A 21,503-nucleotide genomic window follows, 5' to 3' on the forward strand; every position below is an offset into this window, starting at 1 on the left:
GCAATGGCCAAAGATAGATTAGGACTCCCAAATTTCACACAAAAAGACAAAACAACTTTCAGAATTAATAATAAGTATGAGCCCAACATTACCAAATAATTGTAGTGCACATCACCTCATAAGGTAAATGTTCAATTCCTCAACATGATAACATGCATTAATGCAGGGGTTCGATCGCCTGAACAATATAATATTATAACATATACAGATATATTGCCCTGTAACAGAATGACAAAACAAGTAACAATTGCATCAATTATACAATCCAAAGCCTGTAAATAAATGAAGTTCTCTCATCAAACACCTGTATCTAATGGAAGGTAAGCGCATGAATAAATTTGATTTATCAATATAATCCCCAAAAAAATATACAGCAAGCGCCAATAATGCCTAATGTATTTTCTCAGTCACAAAAAGAATCAGCAGCTGATTGTACATGACATAATTCCAATCCTAATTCTGAGCATGATTATGGTCCACACATGATAACAGCTAGCTGGTTTCGAAGAGCAAAACTCAAAATTTACCAGCTGAACTTCATAAAATTACCGATCCAAAAATGTTCTAAGCATTGTGAAAATTTATGTACAAAGAAAATTTGAGCAAGGGGTAAAAGATACCATTCGGGATGCCTGCCTTTGCTTACAAGTGCGGAACCTGCAATGCACACAAATGTTAGCGATTTTTCCAATTGTAGAAGGGTAAACTCTATCATATCTATTTGCTGCTACTCAATGGTTTAATTAAGTCTATAACTGTCACAGGCGCACAGCAGGAAGACGCATGCCAAGTGCTATATTAAAGCTTAATGCAAATTTACATAATAGATGAACTATATTTGTATTGCAATTAATTTTGATAAGAAGTTAAGCATATAAAAATTTTATACAAATACAATTAGAATCAACAAACACGCCACGTGCCATTTCAACATCCCCTATTTATTGTATAAGTTAAAGATGTTAAGGCTCAAACTAAAGGCATTCATATGATCATGTGATGGTGGAAGCTCTAGCAACATTCTAGAAAGCTCTAACAGTAGTACTGCCAAAATGTTATATCAAGGAAGCAATATACTACGACAGATGCACGCAGAATGGAAAAATGATAAAACAAGAATCTCCTATGTTTCATGTGATGAAATTACTTCGATCACGCACTCAAAGCCCCATTATCATCCATCGCAATTGAAAATGGAATGCCATGGTGCATCCTCTGCACTATTTTGTTTGGCAAGGCATGCTTGAGGATGGGACATGGCACGATTCAAGTCTTAGTTATTTATTTATTAGGGCTAATTAGGATTAACTAGGGAATAATTTTAACTTTTTTTTTACTAAAAAAGAATATGGAAAAGTTTTATTTTATCGTTCTTCCTAAGTTTATAGCTGTTGCCCTATTGTTTTTCAGATCTCCTTTTTGCCTCACACACTTCCTCACCATTCACGCTACAGGTCTTCTGCCAGGTAAGGCAGCCAGCAGCAGATGCTTCAGCATTTCATATAAACTGCTTTCTTTTTTTCCTGTGTTTTTTTTCTCTATTAGTACATTATGTTTTACATGTTCTTTATAAGATACTTGAATAATGATTATTGTTTGTTGAAAATGTGTTACATTAATTGCATATATATGTTTATTATGTAAATTAATAATTATAGCATGTGTGGGGCGCTATGTGATACCTATGCCATCCATTTTATGAAAAATATAAACAAATATTCCCTTCGTCCATCTCTAACATATACATATTTTCATTTTTGTCTATCCAATCAAAAGTATATGGTTCTTTTTTTTAGTAATGGCATAATCACCAATTACAAATACTCTTTTTACATTTATTTACAATCATATCATTATATTACTATTACTCTTTAGTAAGGACATAAATGTCTTAATACAGATAAATATTACAAACTCTCGTCCCACCTTAATTATCAGGTATCTCGTAGATATGGAAATCTAGGCAAAAATATAATTAGTAAATAATTTTAAAATATATTAATAAAAAAAATTATTGTATAATACAAATAATTATAAATTAAGATAAGATAACTAATTAATTTAATTAAAATTAAAAAAATTATAAATTATAAAATTTAAAATGCTATTCAAGTGTATAATTATAAATTATTCTCCAAAAAAAGAAAAGAGCAAACTACATTAAATGGACGAAAATAGAAAATATGGACAAATTATGTGAAACGGAGAAAGTACTACTTAAAACTAATATTTCTTAAATTTTGTACCAAAAGTAAACATGTACGTTAAAGGTGGATGGAGGGAGTACATATACACACTTCACATGCAAAGTATTTGTTAACAAAAGAAAACTTTCCAGCGATACATGTTCAAGGAATTAAATATAAAATATAAACATTTCAAGCCACAAATGGCTTTGTTCTTTTGTGTTTTTTCGTAGCATTATTTTACTATCTAATCTATTATTGTCTCAGCAAAAATATCACATCCAACACTTATATCTTATATAAAACATCACATCAAACAAATTACCTTCACTTCAAATATCGAAAGCAAAAATAGAAAACAAAAACATACACAAAAAAGGCACCCCATGATCATTCAAATAAGCACAAATGAAGCAAAGCTTCCCAAGGATATGTTTTCTTATTAGTGTTTTTTTTTACTAGTAGGTTGAATAATAAAAAAATATGGAAACAACAACAAAAATGAACAAAGCCTTGAGAGCAAGTTTGGGATGTGTTTATTTGTGTTTACAATTTCATTTTTACACGATTCAATCTACAATATGTTTCTATTTTACCTAAATACATCAAATACAACGCCTATTTTCCATTTTTAAAGTGTCACATCAAAACCCATCTATTTTCACCTCAAAGTTTCTGAAACACAAACAGTGTGTTTGTGTTTTGTGTTTTGTGTTTAAATAGTGATTTGATATAATGTTTTTTGAGAGATAATAGTGTGTGTGTTCACCTAAACATTTCTAATGACACGATTCCCAAAAACTATTACAAAAAAATACAATATAAACATATACTTCCATAATATATATACTAATATATTCTATCAGCTAATAAAATACCATTCAATACAAAATATTATTTTTTATATTATTAACACGACTTCTCATACCTAACATAAAAAAAAATACATACATCTAAAAACAAAAAGTGAATACAACGAATGTATTTTTATAAGAAATCGTGTAGGTTAAATAGTAAAAAAAAACCCAGAATAGGGATTAGTAAATACACCCTAGATTACTTATACGGCACATGCGCCAACAACATATGGGAATCTTGCCGGTACTTTTACAAAACTTCGAGTTGTTAGATATCTAAAATCTTAGGTTTGTTTGGTTGTATTTTCAAACACATAATTTTTCACTATTTTACCGTAACTTACTTTTTCTCTCTAAAAGAACGTCACATAGTACATTTTTTTTTTATTAATAAATCACATCAAAATTTAGTTTTCATTTAAAATATTCCACCAAACACCTATTTATATCACATTAACCTCAATTTAAACTTTTACTATTCTCAGAACACACAGAAACACCTAAACACAACCAAACAAACTCTAAGTTTCCATGATGAAAATAAAAAAAGTTGTCCTATTCATCACCTTGAGAGCAAGTATAAAAAGTTGCCTAAATACTAGTAAGTGGATGGAGGTGAACTTAATTGGTTAGAAATTTTGTAACCATTGAGTAATCGTGTGTTTGTTTGGGAGGTTTGGATTCTGGATTGGGATTTGAATAGTAAAAAAATTGTATTTGAATAGTTGTATGATGTGATATAAATAAGTATTGATGTGATGTTTTGAATCTAAAGTTGATTTTTAGTATAATATAAAATATAAAAAATAAATGTTTGATTTGATATTTCTTTGGAAAAATTTTTTTGTATCGATAGTGAAAATCTTTCGAAATCCTTAAAACAAACAAACCCTTATATGTCCAAATATATTCAACATGTGATAGAAGGTATGTAGCAACCAATAGGGAGCTTAAACAGGAGTTCGGGAATGAAGTGGGGGCAAGTCCCCTGTTGGTGTACCGGAGGCGGAGACAAGCTTAAGTTTGCTTTCGCCAACTTGGGCTTTTATTTATCAATATTTTTATTATTTCTTTACTTGGACTTTGATTTTATGGACTTTTATCATTTTAGGTCAAACTTGTCTCTTTACTTATTGGATGGACTTATTTTAATTTTAGTAAATAGGGTATAGTTGAAGAGGGCCCATGGATATTCTTGATTTTGGAAATAAAGTAGCTTTGAAGTTTTTGGACGAACGAATGATTCCGTTTGATTGTTTTTTGAGCAAACAATTGATATTGTTTGATTGTTCCTATTGATTTATCTTGTTTCTATAAGCAACCTATCATAATCACCACCTCTATTTGATCATCATTGTCAAGAGATTATAACAATAAAAGGAGTCAACATTCCATTCAAGAATAATCCTAATAAAGGGTTGCTTTAAACGAAAACCTGGTTTGTTATTTTACCATTTCAAACAAAAATCAACACCATTCATTTTACATCATTTACAATAAAAATACAATATTTCCTCTTAACAAAATATCATGTCAAAATAATATTTAAACAAAAACTCAAATCAACACTTCGTTTCAAATAAATTCAAACCACAACTAAACAAACCCCTAGTGATGCAATGGTTTATTATTTTAGCGAAGTTGACATAATTCATTCTTAACAGATAAGATATAGTTCACGGTCGTGATTTATTCAATGGCAGGACCAAATTTCAATTTTTACACTCAACTAAATTTTGTAATTAAAGATATTCTAATGTAGGCATTTTATAAAGGTGCGCCCAACTAAATAGCATAGCATAGTCATTGTTCGAGGGTGTTACCTTGTGAGGAACAATCCATTTGCTATTAATCCACTCTTGATGCACTCTCAGTTTAGAGTGATTGAACTTCATCTCCTCGTCAGTAGACTCAAAATATACCGAGTATTTGTCATTATGAAGAACTTTGGAGACCACACCTTTCCACCAACCATCATTATAAAATGCATCAACCTGTTCACGAACTCCAAAACGGTCAAGCATTGCGACATCAGGTGGGCGTGGCCTCAAATGATTAGCATCAACCTCTTCTCTCAGCAACTTCGAATCATCATCATCATCATCCTTTAGATCATGGTACTCAATGAGGTATCTGCCTTTACTCAAGTGTTCTATTACAGTCGCTCCAAACCACGAACCTTCAAAACCTTCTTCATCTGTACTAACTTCAACAACTTCTCCAGGGTTAAAATTATGTTCAATCACTTCATTATCAGCTCCCACATGATTCAGTGCTTGGGTTCTAAGATTATCATTATCAGCTTTTGCTTCAGTAGATGGTGGCACTTTCTGCATTGAAGGCTACAGATATATCACCACATGCCCAAAGTCTTCGATAACACAAATAAAAGCCAATATTATTGTGGATTGTGAGAAAGAAGATGGAGGCAATCTACATTTCAACAAGACCCATGGATACGGATAGTAATACTGTAAAATGTAAATTTTCTTCCACATAGTAGCATTGCATCTTTACGAAACTGAAAGCTTCTGGGTGATTCATAATTACATAGGCTATATTCTCTTTCATTTTATCTTTTTCACTTTCTTTTTTGCTATGCAACCTCACAATTCAATATAAAAACATACAAATTTTTCATAAAACATCACATCCAACAGCTACTTCACCCAAAAACTAAAACACAAGCACACAAAAAAAATACCAAAAGAACATCCCTGGGCTTTGGTCTCTTTGAATTTTATTTCGCTATCTTTACTATGCAACCCTCACAATTTCATATAAAACTGAACTATTTACTCTCACAAAATATCGCATAAATCAAGTGCACCCCTAGTGTTTATACATGTTGCATGGAGGGGTGACAGGTTACAACTAACCAATTCCTTAATCACACTATGCAAACTACAATATATCTTTTTCACTAAAAAAACACATGACATCTAACATTGAATATATTATATTCAAAACCTATGCTCTATTTAAATCATTACATCCAATACCTCTTTTAAATAAATAAATATAAATAAATCCATACCCTAACTTTGTGATTCCTGAATCAGCCCAATATATCCAAACATCCCAAAAAGAACTTGAAAAAAAACATAAGGTTTGTTCACCCAACATTTTTTTGGTGGCACGATTCCATATAAACATTATAAAAAGTACAATATATACTCACATATATATAATATATATTATTCACTCACAAAAAGTCAACAATTCAATACAAAATTTTATTTTTCATATTACTGACACTATTTCTCATACTTAACATCAAAACCAAATTAATTCAAAAACACTAAGGGTGTGTTTGTTTAGGGGATTTTCCCCAAAATCTACTATTCATCGAATCAAACATCTATTTTTCATTTTTAATATTATTCTAAAAATCAATTTTACATTCAAAATATCACATCAACACCTATTTATATCACATCATACAATTATTCCAATTCAAAAATTTTACTATTCAAATCCAACTCAAAATCCAAACCCCCAAACAAACACACCCTAAGTGGAAAAACCCATAGTATTTTATGTGAAAGAAAATTGAGTAGACTATAATTTATCCAATAGTAATTGGCTTCAATATTCATGCCATGGATAATTCCCAGCAACTAGTAAAAAATTTGTGCAGCCGCATAACTTATATGGAATCATGATCAGTTAGGTGCAAAATTCAAATTCTTTTTCGTTTGTGCTTGTGTATGTAAAATACGACTTTTTTTTTTTTTTAACTTTTTACAAAAGTTGTTCCCTTGCTATACCTTTTCAATCACTACCATAATTTTTGGACATACTTTCTCCTATTATTCAGTCTTCTAGTAATTTTAACACCAATCTCAAAACATAAATTGGGATGGATCCAATCACAAAGTACATTGACCAATCCTCCTAATCACTATTCACAAACTCTACAATCCACAGCCACCTAGCCTCCAGAATTAAAGCAACACCAACTTTTACAACATGAAAACTAATGAACCCTTTCGATTTTATTGTCAATTGTTATTGTATCCAAGAGCAAAAAAAATTAATAGATTACTTAAAATTCCAAATGTCAGAGCAAACCACATTTATGATCAACGATCATAATACCATATTATCATATCAAAATGTAGCATTGTCTTATCTATAAAAGCAAAGCACTACATTTCACAAATTCTACCAAAACCCCAAAAAGCTAGTTGGGATTACAATGCTAAACAATTTCAACAACAGATAATCACACAAGAAAATACCCACAAGCAAGGAAACAAACCAGATATATTAATCACAAACACATGGTAAAAATCACAACTTTCTCATGCAGTAAAATCCAACAAGAGCCCAAATATAAATTCCTGGCCATAAATCCATAAAAAGTTAAACAACGAGAAGCATTCAAATCACATACCACAATCTCGAATGTCTTAAGGACAAAGACTGACGAATAAACTTATAAAAGCATCAACACAATCACATTTACAATCAACATCCAATTAAGATAACAAAACCAAACACTATCTTAGTTTGACAAGAAACTAAATTGGATTCAAATGATCAAACATCATACTCTACTGCAAACTTGCGTACCTCATCAGCCCCAACCGCGCCATTCGACGGCCGTTCCAATGGCGGCACCCACTTCCCATGAACCCACTCGCGATGCAGCCTCAGGTCCGCCGCCTTGAAGGACAACTGCTCCCTGCTGCAGCGGAAGAACACCGAATATTCACCGTTCTTCAACACCTCTGTCACTATCCCCTCCCACCATCCATCATTGTAGTAGGCGTCCACGTCCTCGCTCGACTTGAAGCTCCTCCGATTCTCCCGAGGCGGGGGCGGCCGAAGCTGCACCAGCTTCAGCTCCTCCCTCAACGGCCGCTTCCCCTTCTCGTCCTGCATCAGAGTCTTGTACTCGACCAGCACCTTAGCCGAAACGTTCTTAAAGCTCTTGGGAGGGCGAACGACGGTGCCCGCAAACCAAGATCCGCGAAAACCCTCGTCGTCGCTGCTGATTTCGACTTCGGCGCCTTTCTTGAAGTACCGTGACAGGTCCTGACTGGAGCTCGCCATAGTGGCGATGACTTCCGTAAAATCCCGAATTGTTATTCTTTTTTTAGCAATTTAGGGGATTTGCAATGCGAGAAAGGTGAGAGATTTGGCGGTGCATAGGTGTGTGAAGTGAGGAGTAGACGTTTGGAGTTGAAGATTTGAATCAGGGAATTGAAATTGAAATAGAGAGGAAGATGAAAGATGTAACGGGAAGGAAGTGAGGGAGGGAAAGAACCAATGCGCGAAGGGGCTTTTCTCCAAGAAAGCTTCACACGAATTCAATGTGTAAATATCGCCCTCATCCTTAGGGTTTTTCGAGTAGAAATAATGGTGAATGAAATGGTGATATATATATATATATATATTATTTTTAATTTATTTATATGATTAATAATTTAATAAAAATATTATTCTATATTACAATACAATTCGTGATATCTAACTTTAAAAAATATATTTATCCAAAAATAAATATATTTGATTGTTATTTTTCCAATATTTTTATGTCAAATTTTGCAATTTTTCAACATATACTAATACAAAAATCCCACACTGACATAGGTACAAACACATATTAAGAAGACTAAAATAAAAAAATAAAGTGTTCTCAATTTCAGATAGGTTAATATTTTCATATGTATTTAAGTACAATAAATTAGTTAAATTTCATAAGTCTAACAGCTTGATATCATAAATTTTAGAATTTTAGGAATTTGGTCTCCTCATATCTTTTAAGAAATATTTTTTGGATTTCGATTGTTGTCGATTCTCTCTTAGCAATAGTGACTTTGCACACGTTCTTAAAGTGATTTTTTCACTTACATTTTGCTTATGACTTAAAATCATTCAAAAATGCGAACATAGTTTCTTTGTCTGACATGCTCGTCATCTTTAGCAATTAGTCAACAAAATTTTTTATATGTGCCATTAGGCAACATATCGGTGTTCTAGTCAGCAGATTCTAAATCATGCATCTTTTTTTTTATCGGTTAGCGCAAATTCTTTAAGCTCTCACTTAAATACATATCGTATAATTCCGGCTCCAATGGGAGTGAACAAGTCCCTTCAAGTAGCGAGAGACAATAAAGATCTTGGTCTTATCTATGAAGATGTATGCGTTCTTGAAATATTGATCTATGTTGTAGATGTAGTCATTTACCGCTTTAACTCTCTATTCTCGAGCAAAGCATTTTTTATACGGGGACATGCTCTGCAGGGCTTCTTACTCAACTTAAGTCAGGCCTCCTTTGTTTTCAACTTTTATGTCTTTCTCATTGCATTCACTCCTTTTGGCTATTGGAAGGTTCCCTAACATTAGTTTTCTACAACCTCGCAATTTTGACATTATACTTTGTAACTTTAAGGTTGTTCAACATCATTGAAGCATTGTTGCACGTTGTCGGCCCTCAATGCATCAACAAGCTCCCACATCACTTTATCTCACTTTTCACTTCCGAGGCTCATTCATCATGCCATTGACCGATGATAGTATCAACTCTCATGACTCGCCTCCTTCAAGTTCACAAATACATTTCTCTATCTTTTCAAATTAGCGATGATGGTCACCCACGATTAGCTCCATCACGATCAACCTGTTCTTGAAAGATTCATGAGATCGATGGATTTGTTCACACATTCTTCCGGCCTCTCTTTTGATTCCCAAGCTCAAACACATAGTTATTATCGTTGTTGATCGACATTCCCTTTGAACTCAACTCCAATATCACTTGTAGAATGTTGGAATGTTCCTTTCCGAACACCTTTCAATCAGCCTAACAATTACTCAACAAACTCGAGAATTTTGTTAATATTGTTTTACGACACTAGTACAAAAGCATAGTAAAAACACAAAAGCTTGGAAAGATATTAGGATTTATTCTTTTGCGATTTCAAAATAAAATGATAATATTTATTTTGTGCAATTTTTAATAAAAAAATATTATTTTATATCACATAACATCGCCGCGAATTACTACTTAAACAAAAATTCAAATCACACTCAATTTAAAACTAAAATCAAACAAACTTTCAAAACATATACTTCATAAACAAAGTCATCTTTGATGTAATACTTGGTGATATAAAAAAGACAGAAAAATCGATTCTCTTCAGCCAATTTGTTAGGCGTGGGAGGACATTGCGGATGTCCAGGGCGGACACAACTTCCGCCGCATGTTAATAAAATATCATATTATTTTATATTAAAATATACCTTTACCATACTCCTAACTCCTTATTAGGTGTGAATCAAGTTGTGCAACTTATCCTCGCTTGGTTATGAATTTAAATAAAAGTAAAACTATTTTGAATCGGCACAAAATATTTATTTCTGTTTATGGATTGAGTTATATTGAGCTAGTCTTGGGTTGAGTTATACTATATATTTTTATGAAATAAATATAGTATCGTAACAAATAGTTTGATAGCATTTTGTGGATTTTCTTTAAGTTTACGTGAAGCGCACTAAAAAAATAACAATTGTGATTTCTATATGGACAAAGAAAGTTGGGCTAGCCTACTCAACTGACCTAAAAGTAATACAGATGTAAGATTGATAACAAAAAGTGGTGAGGCAATTAATTATTATGTCTTTTAATAAGAATAGTTAATAAATTTCTTTATTATAAATAAATTGTATATAAATTCAAACGGCTACCAAAAAATATAAAATAACATAATTTTGACGGATTGATGAAAGATACTTTTAGGGTGTGTTTGTTTGGAGGTTTGGATTTTGAATTGTGATTTGAATAGTCAAAATTTTGAATTTGAATAGTTGTATGATGTGATATAAATAGGTGTTGATGTGATATAAATAGGTGTTGATGTGATGTTTTGAATGTAAAATTGATTTTTAATATAATATAAAAATAAAAAATAGGTGTTTGATTTGATATTTTTTTGGGGAAAATTTTGGATGAATAGTAAAATTTTGTCTAAATCCTACAAATCGAACACACCCTTACTAGAAATTTTTGTACACAAACGGTCACAAAAAAAATTGTACGCAAACAAATCCAAAATCATTCATTTCCAAACAGCAAAGTTATAGCATTTATTTATTTATTTTTTATTTTTTTTGTGTATACGTGTGCATGTGTTCATTTGATCCATCGAGAGTGGAATCATATTGAAATTTTTTTATTTTTTATTTTTCTTAAAGTGACCTAGAGCTTAAAATTGTATCCTTTCGACGAGCCTAATCAAATCGGCCGTCCAAAAGGTAATTTCTAACGACAAAAGAATTCAAAATTTTACTATTAAAAAAAATAAAATTCTGAATCTAAAACCAAAATCTCAAAAAACAAACACACTCTAAAAAATTTTATTTCACCAAACCATAAAGACAGCCATCAATACATTAGGTAACTATTTAAAGTCGCGACTAATGCGATCAATTAAATAAGAACTTCCTCCCATGAGGCGCCGGCGCCGGCGATCTAAGATGCCCCTTGTGCTTCGGATGACGATGCCTTCTTCTATGGTGCTTCGGCGCAGGTGCCGGCGATTTATGCCCCGGTCGACTCAATACATATTCAATTTCGTCCGATCTCTCGACAAACTCTTCGAAATCCAACTCCCCGTCGATCGACGGCGTCGCCTTCCGAAGATCTTTGGGGGTGCCATCATCCTCAGAAGCTAAAATAGCCTTGCTGGGAATGGCAATTATCAGAGCCACGAAAATTACCAAGAACTTAATTTTAGACATGGCAGACTGTGTTAGAACAACTGATTATTAGCTTAGAATTAAGTGAAATGTATTTGTTACATGTATAATATTGTGGGGTTTTATAGAGAAATTTTGAGGATACAGTTTTATTACAGCTGTAGGTCCTGTAGATGTTAGGTGAGATAGAAATTTACAGATAGGATTTACAGGTATTATGGTGGCTGTAAGGTGGTTAGAGGATAATAATTAGGCCTGGGTGTGTTTTTGTTTTTACTGTAAATTTGAATTTTTTTGGATGAGGGGATGTGTTTTTGCTGTAAATTTGAATTTTCTTGGATGGGGGGGATAATAATTAGTTTGGTGGTATTTGTTTCTACTGTAAATTTGAATTTTTTTGGTTGGGGGTAATAATTAGTTTGGTGGTATCCGTTGCTATTGTAAATTTAAAAATTTTTAAATTTAAATATTGATTTGATAGGATATAAATATATATTGATTTAATTATTTAAATATTAATGTGATGTCGTAAATAAAAAAGTAAATATTTATTTTGATGTATTTGAGATTAATTTTTTTTTTTTGAAGTAGTAAGATTAAATTTGAAGTGTGTTTGTTTTGTGAAAAATATTTTGTAAAAATAGTTTTAGAAAATATTTTTTAATAAAGAAATGTGTAAAAAAATATAAAAATAATGAATCTATGTAATATATTAATATTCTTATAAACGTGTAAGAAGAAAAAATCAAGAATCTGGAATCTTATAAACAAAAAGAGTCATGAAAATTTAAAATAATTAGTCTTGGCTATTTTTTTAGGGGTTTTTAAAAAAATAATATTAAATTAAATCTCTCTCTATATATTTTTTATATTATATTAAAAAAATAAGTTTATATCATATTATATAATTATTCAAATTCAAATTTTTTATCATTTAAATTATAAACACAAAATCAAAACTTCATAAAGAACTCAACATATGCTTTATGTAAACACATTCTTAAAAAATTATACTTCCTTCATCCACTTTAAAAGTCTTATAATAGAAATATAATAATATTTTCATAAAAATTTATACAAATATAATGATATTTTAAAGTTAAATATAATAAATTTTCAAAGTGCACGGGGAAGTATTTGTTTGTAATTTTAATTTGCTTAAAAAAATTAAAAAAATGATTTCAAATAAAAAAAATTGCTGACACATACTCGTGTAGGTTTTATAATGGGCCTGGGCCGGGCAGAGTCTGCTTTTAGTGTTCTGGACGGTTGAGTTGAATTGGGCCATATAAATGTTTAATTAATGTAAAATATGTCACGCGCTTTGCACGTGCCTACCTATTTTTCAATAGATAAAAATATACTAATATTCGAGAAGAAAACCAGAATGGTTTGATTCCCTTGGAAGATTGGCAGAAAGACGAGAGGGAAGCGTTGGGGTTAGTCTAAACACTTCTTCAGTTGGACCGTAATAATCCCCCAAAATGGATCTGAATCCGGTAAGTATTTCGAACCTTCGTCCTTTGTTGATATGAAGGAATCGCACTCTTTCAATGTCCTAGTGTTTCTTTGAAATATTTGCGTTGGCTATTTTTTTGGTTTGTTTGTTGGCATCGTAGATCTGCTTGTCGATTGCGGTTTTATGTATCGTATATGAAATTAGGAGATCCAATTTGCCTAGTCCTGGGTTGAATTTGAAAATTTTCGACTAGTTGAACGCGTTGGTATTTTTCTATGAATACATTTCGGGATGAAACGGTGCGATCTCCTTTTTTTTTTTTTTTTTTTTTGTAATTTTTATTGTGGTTTGAAAATTTACAGAATCTTATTTAATTTGAACAGCGGATGAACTTCAGCTGGTTAATATCAGCTTGTATTGTCGTGTAAATTCCAAGTCAATAATGATTGATGTGATGTTTAAATGTGTTTTAAAATGTTTCCGAAGTTGTTTCTTGAATTTTTTCATCGGAATGTATCAAGCTTGTCATTCTGCTTCTATAATTTAAAAGTGATTTCAGAAAATGTAATGAATTTACTTTAAGTAACCTCAAAGTAGAGTTATTTGCAGCCTGAGTGGTGTAATAAATAAACATATAAAAGTTCTGAAATAAAATCCAGCTCATCTTTCTCTGATTTCTATAAATGCAGCCTCAAGGGGAAAATTATGCTCATCCAAATATATGCTTCTTCCACGTCCTTTTCAAGGTGTGCGCTATGCCTTTCTGAAATTTCTTGGTTGTTGTTTTTTATGTTTACTGCAGATGCAATAAAATTATTTGATTGTAAATATTCTTCTGGTTGACAGGGTGCTGCTTTGGCGTTTTATATTCTTTCAGCTCTATTTTTTGATAGTTTTGTTATCATCTTTGTGGTGACTGTGCTTCTAGCTGCCCTTGATTTTTGGGTAGTCAAGAATGTTAGTGGGCGAATCTTGGTAGGCCTTAGATGGTGGAATGAGATAAACGACAATGGTGAAAGTGTTTGGAGATTTGAATGCCTTGATCAAGAGGTGATATGTTTTTGGTCATTCTCCAACTTTTTATAATATTTAATTATTATTTTAAATATTGCAATTATTCACAAGAAAATATTTTGACTAAGTGTGATATCCAGCAACTAATCTTTATTAGTAATTTTTATCTCTTGTTTTTTCAGTCAATGGCTCGGATAAACAAGAAGGATTCATGGCTTTTCTGGTGGACATTGTACCTTACAGTAAGTGAAATTTCTTGATTGAATTATCTTTTGGGGCATATATTTTTCAATTTAGCCCATGTGAAGATATATAAAATATTAAGGGTGTGTTTATTTGTGGGATTTTGGTTTTGGTTTTAGTTTTAAATACTAAAATTTTGAATTGAAATAATTATATAATGTGATATAAATATGTGTTGATGTGATGTTTTTTAATGTAAAAGTAAATTTTAGTGTAATATACATAAATAAAAAATAAATGTTTGATTTGATATGTTTGGAGGAAAAAAAATTGAAATAGTAAAATAATTATGAAAATCACACAAGTAAACACACCCTAAGCAACTAATTGGTAGAAGTGTGTAGTTTTTTTTAGAAGCTAAAGCTGCTTGCCTGATATTAATAGATGTACATCTTCCCCTGAACATAGCTGTCTGAAAGTGTACTAGTTCTTATGTGTGGGAGATTTTGTGATGGGCTAAAGCACATTTCTTTTCCCATAGGCTGTTGCTTGGATCTTCTTTGCAATATTCTCACTCATCCGGTTTGAAGCTGATTATCTTCTCGTCGTTGGTGTATGTTTGACCCTCAGCATTGCCAACATTGTCGGCTTTACTAGATGCCGCAAAGGTATGACTGACTGAACCCTGCATCCTAGTAAGCCCTTTCATTGCGGTTAGATAGTATTTACTTGAACCAGGGTGTCTCATATACATAAAATTGCACTTGATCCCTCTTTAAATATATTCACTTATCTGCTCAGTAGTTGTTTGGTGACATCAGAAAGCATCTATGATACTAAAAGGAATATTGCATACGAGTTATTCCTGGAAGATTCTGGTAAAAACCTGGCTAGTAAAGTGGGTGATTCTTTTTACAAATAACAATTAGAAGCCCAACCTGAATTACAGAAATGACAAACAGATTATTTTGTGCTGAAAATTATTTTTCTTGTTCAAAATTAATTAGGTTATATAATGAAATGTTTGCAGTAAACCTTAATCCGATGTCCATTTCTAATGATTATTGGCTTCTAGTGTTGGATCTTAGTTAGATGTAATAGTACACATGGTCATCACATATAAATTTACTCAGCTGAGAAGTTTTTGTTAACTAAGTTGATATGGTAAAATAATGTGATATGCGTTGGTGTAAATATGTACTATGCACATCTGCTACATTGTTGCCTTGCTTCCGTCATTTGACATTAAGTTGTAAATTTTTAGTTTGGGTGTCATCTTGTGCTGATAATTTTGACAATGACAATTTTTTTGCTGCTGTGGAGAAGTAAATTTGTTTGGTTTCCAGGAAAGACTCATTTCAATTTTAATCTTACTGGAGAGCATTCTTATTTTGGCTAATGTTCATAGAAATTTAAATTTTAGTTCCAGATGTCGCCAACTTTATTTGTTCCATAAAATACTATGTTTTGCTTTCAAAATTCCTGAAATACATTCCTATGACAGGTAAATATATCCTCATTTCTCCACAAAATATCAAATTATGTATTGTCATGTGCTTGCATTTTGTTTATTTTGATGACCGAATATATTATGGGACTAAAACTTTTTCACAATTTAGCTTCACCATGTTACTTATGATGACACTCTGCATTTAATTTTTACGGGATGATATATACAGTATGTGTGTATGTGCTTGCTTTTATATCTTTGAAAAATCATGCTTTTCCTTGTTTCGTCTCCAGATGCCAAGAAGCAGTTGCAAGCATTTGCCACCCAGACCATTGCATCTCGCTTCACATCCACCATCCAATCTGCATTTAGTGTTGTTTGAACGGTTTATATGTATCGTCAAAGAAGGGAAACAAGCCTCTACATAATATCATACACTGGAGAAAGGATCTTTTTTCATACATGATCATCGTTCTGATGCAGAAGAGTTAGTTACGTTGCCTTGCCCCCATTCGATCTATCTCGCTTGAACATAATTCTATTATTTGATTGGTTTATCACCTCAAAACCAGCTAAAATGTAATTGTAATATGACTGTCAGTTTGTGGATAATATTTTTTTGGGGAATGCTTCTTTGAGGTGAAACACATTGGCTGCTTGCTTAGGACATATTATTCTTCTCCTTTTGTCTTTTGGGTCTAGTTCCCATATATATATATATATATATAATTTGATTTATGGGTTTGTTTGGTTTTGATTTGGGTTATTTTATATCTTTATTTGGAACAGGAGGGTAAATTTGGTTTCAAATTATAATAAAAACAAGAATGTAATGAATTGTAAAAAAGTATTTTGAGATTTTGTGTGGGTTTGAATTGGTGATTTTACAACTTATATTTTTGGTACAAAGAGGGACTATTTGCAAATGGCGAGGTGGGCAATGGCGACGGCAATGGTTGGGAAGAAGACGCCAAAAATCAAGTTCCAGGGGCGCCATTCATTTCTTGTCTGTCTTATCCCATTTGTAAGATCGATACATCCTTCAAATCCAGCCACTAACTCATGCGGTACCCCATCAACTATTTCCTTTCCCACTCCTACTCGACCTGACGGCAGTTGCGACTGCACACAATCATGGCAGGTGTAATGGCGGTGCACCACAAACAGCCCTCCACCGTCTTCCTCTCTTCCTCTCTCTCCGATTTCAATGGCTTCAAACTCACCGCCTCGCTCCAGGTACTGTTTAATTCTTCTTGCTTGCTTTGAATTCAATTCGGTCTATGTACCGGTGATTTTGCAGTTGAATTTTGAAATAAACTGCTGTAATTTAGTTAATTACGGTGAAGATCGATTGATTGATTCCAGTAACTGCTACATACGTGCATACTTACAATTTGGGTTTGTTTTTGGGCAGTATAAGAGGAGAGCGCGCCATCCAAAAGGAGCATTGCGTGTTACAGCATCGAGCGCTAAGAAAATCCTTATAATGGGAGGCACCAGATTCATCGGCATATTCTTGTCCCGGCTTCTTGTCAAAGAAGGCCACCAGGTTTCGTTTAACCGTCCTGTTCTGATTATCCAGGATTCGATATTCTGAGTTTTCATGCCGCCTGAAATTTTGACTGCTTGGATTACTGCAGGTCACACTGTTTACCAGAGGGAAAGCACCTATTGCGCAGCAATTGCCGGGCGAATCGGACTCTGATTTTGCTGATTTTTCCTCCAAGGTATTACAAGAGCTATGGTGCTTTGTGAATGGTGTTAAGTTGCCTTTGATGTTGTGGACCTTCCATGAATGGAGTGGTGTTTATTTATTTATTTTTTCCTTTTGTAGATCTTGCACTTAAAGGGAGACAGGCAGGACTTTGATTTTGTGAAGAGCAGCCTTGGAGCCCAAGGATTTGATGTCGTGTACGATATTAATGGTGCGTGTGGGATTCGATTGTTTGATATCCTTCCTATATGTGTTCTTATTGTGTGTAATAATGTTTAAAGTATTTAGTTTCCCAGGAAGCCTTTGCTTCTGTGTTGATTTCATTACACAGTAAAATTGATTTAGTTTTACTATGTAAAATAAGTTGCACTTGTCGGCTAATCTTGAGTAATTTTAGTCCAATAGGGTGTTGGAATGTGAGACGTGAATTTGTGCATATTAGTTTTTTTTTTTCCATTTTAGTGATGATGGAACTAAATTTGCTAGAACTTTATTGTAGTCATCTTTAAATTGTGGAGCATAGGTGGATTGTTTTAGGAGATCAAATCCTAATTTAGCAATGCAATTGTGTTGTTTGGTGCAACATATTATCAACTTGAAGTTTCAAATGTTTGTTTGTGTTCTCAGGACGCGAAGCCATTGAAGTGGAACCTATATTGGATGCTTTACCAAATCTAGAACAGTAAGCTCTGCTCCTGTCTTCATAGAATTTCATTTCTATCGCAGGTGATATTGTCGATGTGAGGTCTTTGCCATGGTTACGTCATTTAAATGTTGATCATATTTACAACTACATTCTACACAATCCATGTTATATTGTGAAAGAAATATCATGTGGTTCCAGTTGTTCAAATGACTCTAATGATACATACTACTAGACAGCACGACAATGGACATTCTTAGATGTGATACCTGCAAGTTTGATTCTTTTTATTGGTTTCCGAAACTATGCCATTTGACTTATCTACTAATAAGAGACCTGCGATCATCAATTTTTGAGAATCTTTATGCTTTTGACTGTGTGAAACTAAGTTGCACACCGAAAGTAAGAAATGTTTTGACATACTTCCAGGTATATATACTGCTCATCAGCAGGGGTTTACCTCAAAACCGATTATCCACCACATTTCGAGGTTAGAATTATAACATTATATCAGAAAGATTGTTTACAATTGCAACAATTCAGTTTTACCAATAAGCATCTGCTTATTTAAATGTGAAGAGCATTTTCATTAATATGCACTGGACTAGAGCATTCGATTTGAGTTCTGCATTCTTTTTTGAAGACTGATGCAGTTGATCCCAAGAGTCGACACAAGGGAAAGCTTGAGACAGAGAGCTTATTGCAATCACGAGGTGTCAATTGGACATCTCTTAGGCCTGTCTACATCTACGGTCCATTAAACTATAACCCTGTTGAAGAGTGGTTCTTCCACCGGCTGAAAGCAGGGCGCCCCATCCCGATTCCAAACTCAGGAATACAAATAACACAGCTTGGCCATGTGAAGGTTAGTAGTACAAATAGATCTTTTTTAAATATGATAATGAACTTTTTGCAAAAACATTTACTTTTTTATTTACACTCAAACTTAGACTTAGAAATTAACATTATTAAGAAGTATCAGTTGAAAGATTGAAAGGTTTGCTAAAAAATTCATAATTCGAAAAGTTTACTGTTGATCTAGGAAAAACCAGTGTTTACCTTTTTGTTACTAGTTCCGCTATGAAAATGTGAAATGTACAATTTTTGAAATTAGTCCTAAGTAAAAATAGGAATTCCCCAACACTCTCCTGTTGGTATTATTTGATTAGATATCCCCTAAAATTTGCAAATGTGCCATTAATTTTTTTAGTTGTTTTTCCAGTTGATCAACTGTGTGTTCGTAAAATTGACTATCTTTGAAATTGCAAATTTCCAGGACCTGGCAACGGCCTTTGTTAAGGTTCTTGCGAATGAGAAGGCAAGCAAACAAGTGTTCAACATATCGGGAGAGAAATATGTGACCTTTGATGGATTGGCAAAGGCTTGTGCTAAGGTGAATATGAACCAAAAATTTTAACCGAAGAAGATGATAGAGTTGCTAAGAATTTTTTGAATCCAACAGGCTGGTGGATTCCCCGAGCCGGAGATCATTCATTACAATCCAAAAGAATTTGATTTTGGGAAGAGCAAAGCATTCCCCTTCCGAGATCAGGTATTCGGGTTTGACATTCATTAATTGATTATTGATCATGTAGATATGCCTTCACTCGTATGGTCTTTATATAGATGTTCTTGGATAGCAATTTGTGTTCCTTAATATTGATGCTGAATTTTAAATGAACCCCAATAAAACAAAAAATGCTTAAAAATTCTTTTGTGAACAAAACTTTTGGAAAACTATCAATTTTATTTATTTTTATCATTTTCTAACATCGATGATCGGTTTGAAATTCCATTGTGTTCATGCTAATAATTGTATATTGTATACTATAATTCTATGTTTCTTTTGAAAGTAACCGAAAATTTTGCATGTTTATTTATTTATAGCTCACACGAAGAGAGTTTGTTTGGTTTGATTTAAGTTTTAGTTTAGATAATATTTCGATGTAATATTTGGCAACAGAAAATAAATTATGTTTATTATGAATCGTACAAACTGGATAGTGTTATTTTTTGTTTGGAAAAAGAAAAAGAAATATTTTCTATTTAGATATTGATTTCGAGAATTTATCTCCAAGCAACTTAATGTGGTGGTTGTGAATCTTGTAGCATTTCTTTGCATCGGTTGAAAAGGCCAAGAGTGTGCTGGGGCTTCAGCCGGAATTCGATCTGGTGGAAGGCCTTACCGACTCTTATAACCTAGACTTTGGCCGCGGAACATTTAGGAAAGCGGCCGATTTTACTGCGGACGACATAATTCTTGGAAAGAAGCTTGTTCTCCAGAGCTAGGACAGGACAGGACAGGACATGTATGTATATTTTCATCGTCATCAGCCTTTGTCTATCTTTCTCCATTGTTGGTTTTGAGTTCAAATGCAACTTATTGTTATATATATATATATATATTATACACACATCTCATGATTTTAATACCATCTTTAGTCTCAGATTGACATTGTTGTAAGAATAGTCACTTATAATGGAAAATTGAATTGGATAGGATACTAAAGTCATCTCCAACCTATAAATTTATTTATACAATTTTACTTTAAAAAATGCAGTTGTTTATATCAAATAATTATAAGAATACTCATTTATTTGTGAATGCTTAGTGTATTTTCAACTTTTGGGTGCTGTTACATATTTCGATGCTATTTTTGGTGTTCCACAGTTTTTTAATTTTATTATATTTAATTTATTATTATTGTTATTATATATATATATATATATATATATTCTTCATTTTGGTTTTTTAACCCATAAATTTTATTTTTCTTCCCTTTTAACTAAGTTTGGGCTCCACCAAGTTTTGCCCAACCGTCTTACCATTCCAATAAATAGTGTAAAATTTTAGATTTTAGGCTAAGAAAAGTATATATATATATTATTCTAATCAATGATAAACTCATATTAAATCACTACAAATCAAAATACACCAAATACACTACTTTTATTTATAATAACATTTTAGAATTAAATATATATCATATCTAAGGTTTGTTTGATTTTGATTTTATTTTAATTTAAATAATATTTGATATTATATTTTATATAAAAATAACATATATTTTTATTAAAAATTATACTAATTTAATAATATACTTTTTTTTTAAAGAAAAAAGGTGTACGCGTCATTATTTGGCAGTTAGGTAGGTCCGGTCCGTTTATATTAATTAAAAATAATATGCTATGGCTGTTCTGACAATTGTTTATTTATAAAACATCAAATAATGCAAAACAAAAGTATTTTAAAATTAAAAATATAGGATTTCTCAAATATTTATTAAAAT

General features: G+C 32.3%; 3 protein-coding genes across 4 annotated transcripts; 2 read left to right on the forward strand and 1 right to left on the reverse strand.

Moving 5' to 3' along the window:
• Nucleotides 1–244: 244 nt before the first annotated feature.
• On the reverse strand, nucleotides 245–8,391 carry LOC127246226 (protein AGENET DOMAIN (AGD)-CONTAINING P1). Of its 2 annotated transcripts, none has more exons than XM_051267477.1 (3): nucleotides 7,622–8,391; nucleotides 4,867–5,385; nucleotides 245–657 (listed from the first exon to the last, which is right to left on the reverse strand). In XM_051267477.1, exons 1-3 carry the CDS (start codon nucleotides 8,102–8,104, stop codon nucleotides 643–645), a joined length of 1,017 nt encoding a protein of 338 aa, XP_051123434.1. In that variant the 5' UTR covers nucleotides 8,105–8,391; the 3' UTR covers nucleotides 245–642. The 2 variants fall into 2 exon arrangements, with proteins under 2 accessions (XP_051123434.1, XP_051123435.1); XM_051267478.1 differs by having other exon boundaries at nucleotides 251–657; nucleotides 4,867–5,373.
• Nucleotides 8,392–13,120: 4,729 nt separating this feature from the next.
• Nucleotides 13,121–16,525, forward strand: LOC127246288 (Golgi apparatus membrane protein-like protein ECHIDNA). The gene is made up of 6 exons (XM_051267556.1): nucleotides 13,121–13,249; nucleotides 13,899–13,955; nucleotides 14,056–14,259; nucleotides 14,406–14,465; nucleotides 14,948–15,074; nucleotides 16,150–16,525. The coding sequence occupies exons 1-6, from the start codon at nucleotides 13,235–13,237 to the stop codon at nucleotides 16,236–16,238; spliced, it is 552 nt and encodes a 183-aa protein (XP_051123513.1). The 5' UTR covers nucleotides 13,121–13,234; the 3' UTR covers nucleotides 16,239–16,525.
• Nucleotides 16,526–16,877: 352 nt separating this feature from the next.
• Nucleotides 16,878–20,660, forward strand: LOC127246287 (chloroplast stem-loop binding protein of 41 kDa b, chloroplastic). Its single transcript, XM_051267554.1, has 10 exons — nucleotides 16,878–17,092; nucleotides 17,271–17,405; nucleotides 17,497–17,583; nucleotides 17,691–17,781; nucleotides 18,198–18,252; nucleotides 18,643–18,703; nucleotides 18,857–19,078; nucleotides 19,490–19,606; nucleotides 19,676–19,765; nucleotides 20,323–20,660. The coding sequence occupies exons 1-10, from the start codon at nucleotides 16,991–16,993 to the stop codon at nucleotides 20,500–20,502; spliced, it is 1,140 nt and encodes a 379-aa protein (XP_051123511.1). The 5' UTR covers nucleotides 16,878–16,990; the 3' UTR covers nucleotides 20,503–20,660.
• The last annotated feature ends 843 nt before the right edge of the window (nucleotides 20,661–21,503 follow it).

This window comes from Andrographis paniculata, unplaced genomic scaffold (genome assembly GCF_009805555.1).
Source record: "Andrographis paniculata isolate CXL003 unplaced genomic scaffold, ASM980555v1 Contig30END, whole genome shotgun sequence".
NCBI classification, from domain to species: domain Eukaryota; kingdom Viridiplantae; phylum Streptophyta; class Magnoliopsida; order Lamiales; family Acanthaceae; genus Andrographis; species Andrographis paniculata.

Bases quoted from the DNA above. Each gene is read 5' to 3' on its own strand.
- LOC127246288 (XM_051267556.1), top strand. The intron at 14,260-14,405 runs GTGATATGTTTT...TTGTTTTTTCAG, and splicing joins TTGAATGCCTTGATCAAGAG to TCAATGGCTCGGATAAACAA. The intron at 14,466-14,947 runs GTAAGTGAAATT...CTTTTCCCATAG, and splicing joins GGTGGACATTGTACCTTACA to GCTGTTGCTTGGATCTTCTT.
- LOC127246287 (XM_051267554.1), top strand. From the start codon at position 16,991: ATGGCAGGTGTAATGGCGGTGCACCACAAACAGCCCTCCACCGTCTTC. The intron at 18,253-18,642 runs GTAAGCTCTGCT...ACATACTTCCAG, and splicing joins GCTTTACCAAATCTAGAACA to GTATATATACTGCTCATCAG. The intron at 19,607-19,675 runs GTGAATATGAAC...TGAATCCAACAG, and splicing joins TGGCAAAGGCTTGTGCTAAG to GCTGGTGGATTCCCCGAGCC.
- LOC127246226 (XM_051267477.1), bottom strand. From the start codon at position 8,104: ATGGCGAGCTCCAGTCAGGACCTGTCACGGTACTTCAAGAAAGGCGCC. The intron at 5,386-7,621 runs GTACGCAAGTTT...ATATATCTGTAG, and splicing joins GCGCGGTTGGGGCTGATGAG to CCTTCAATGCAGAAAGTGCC.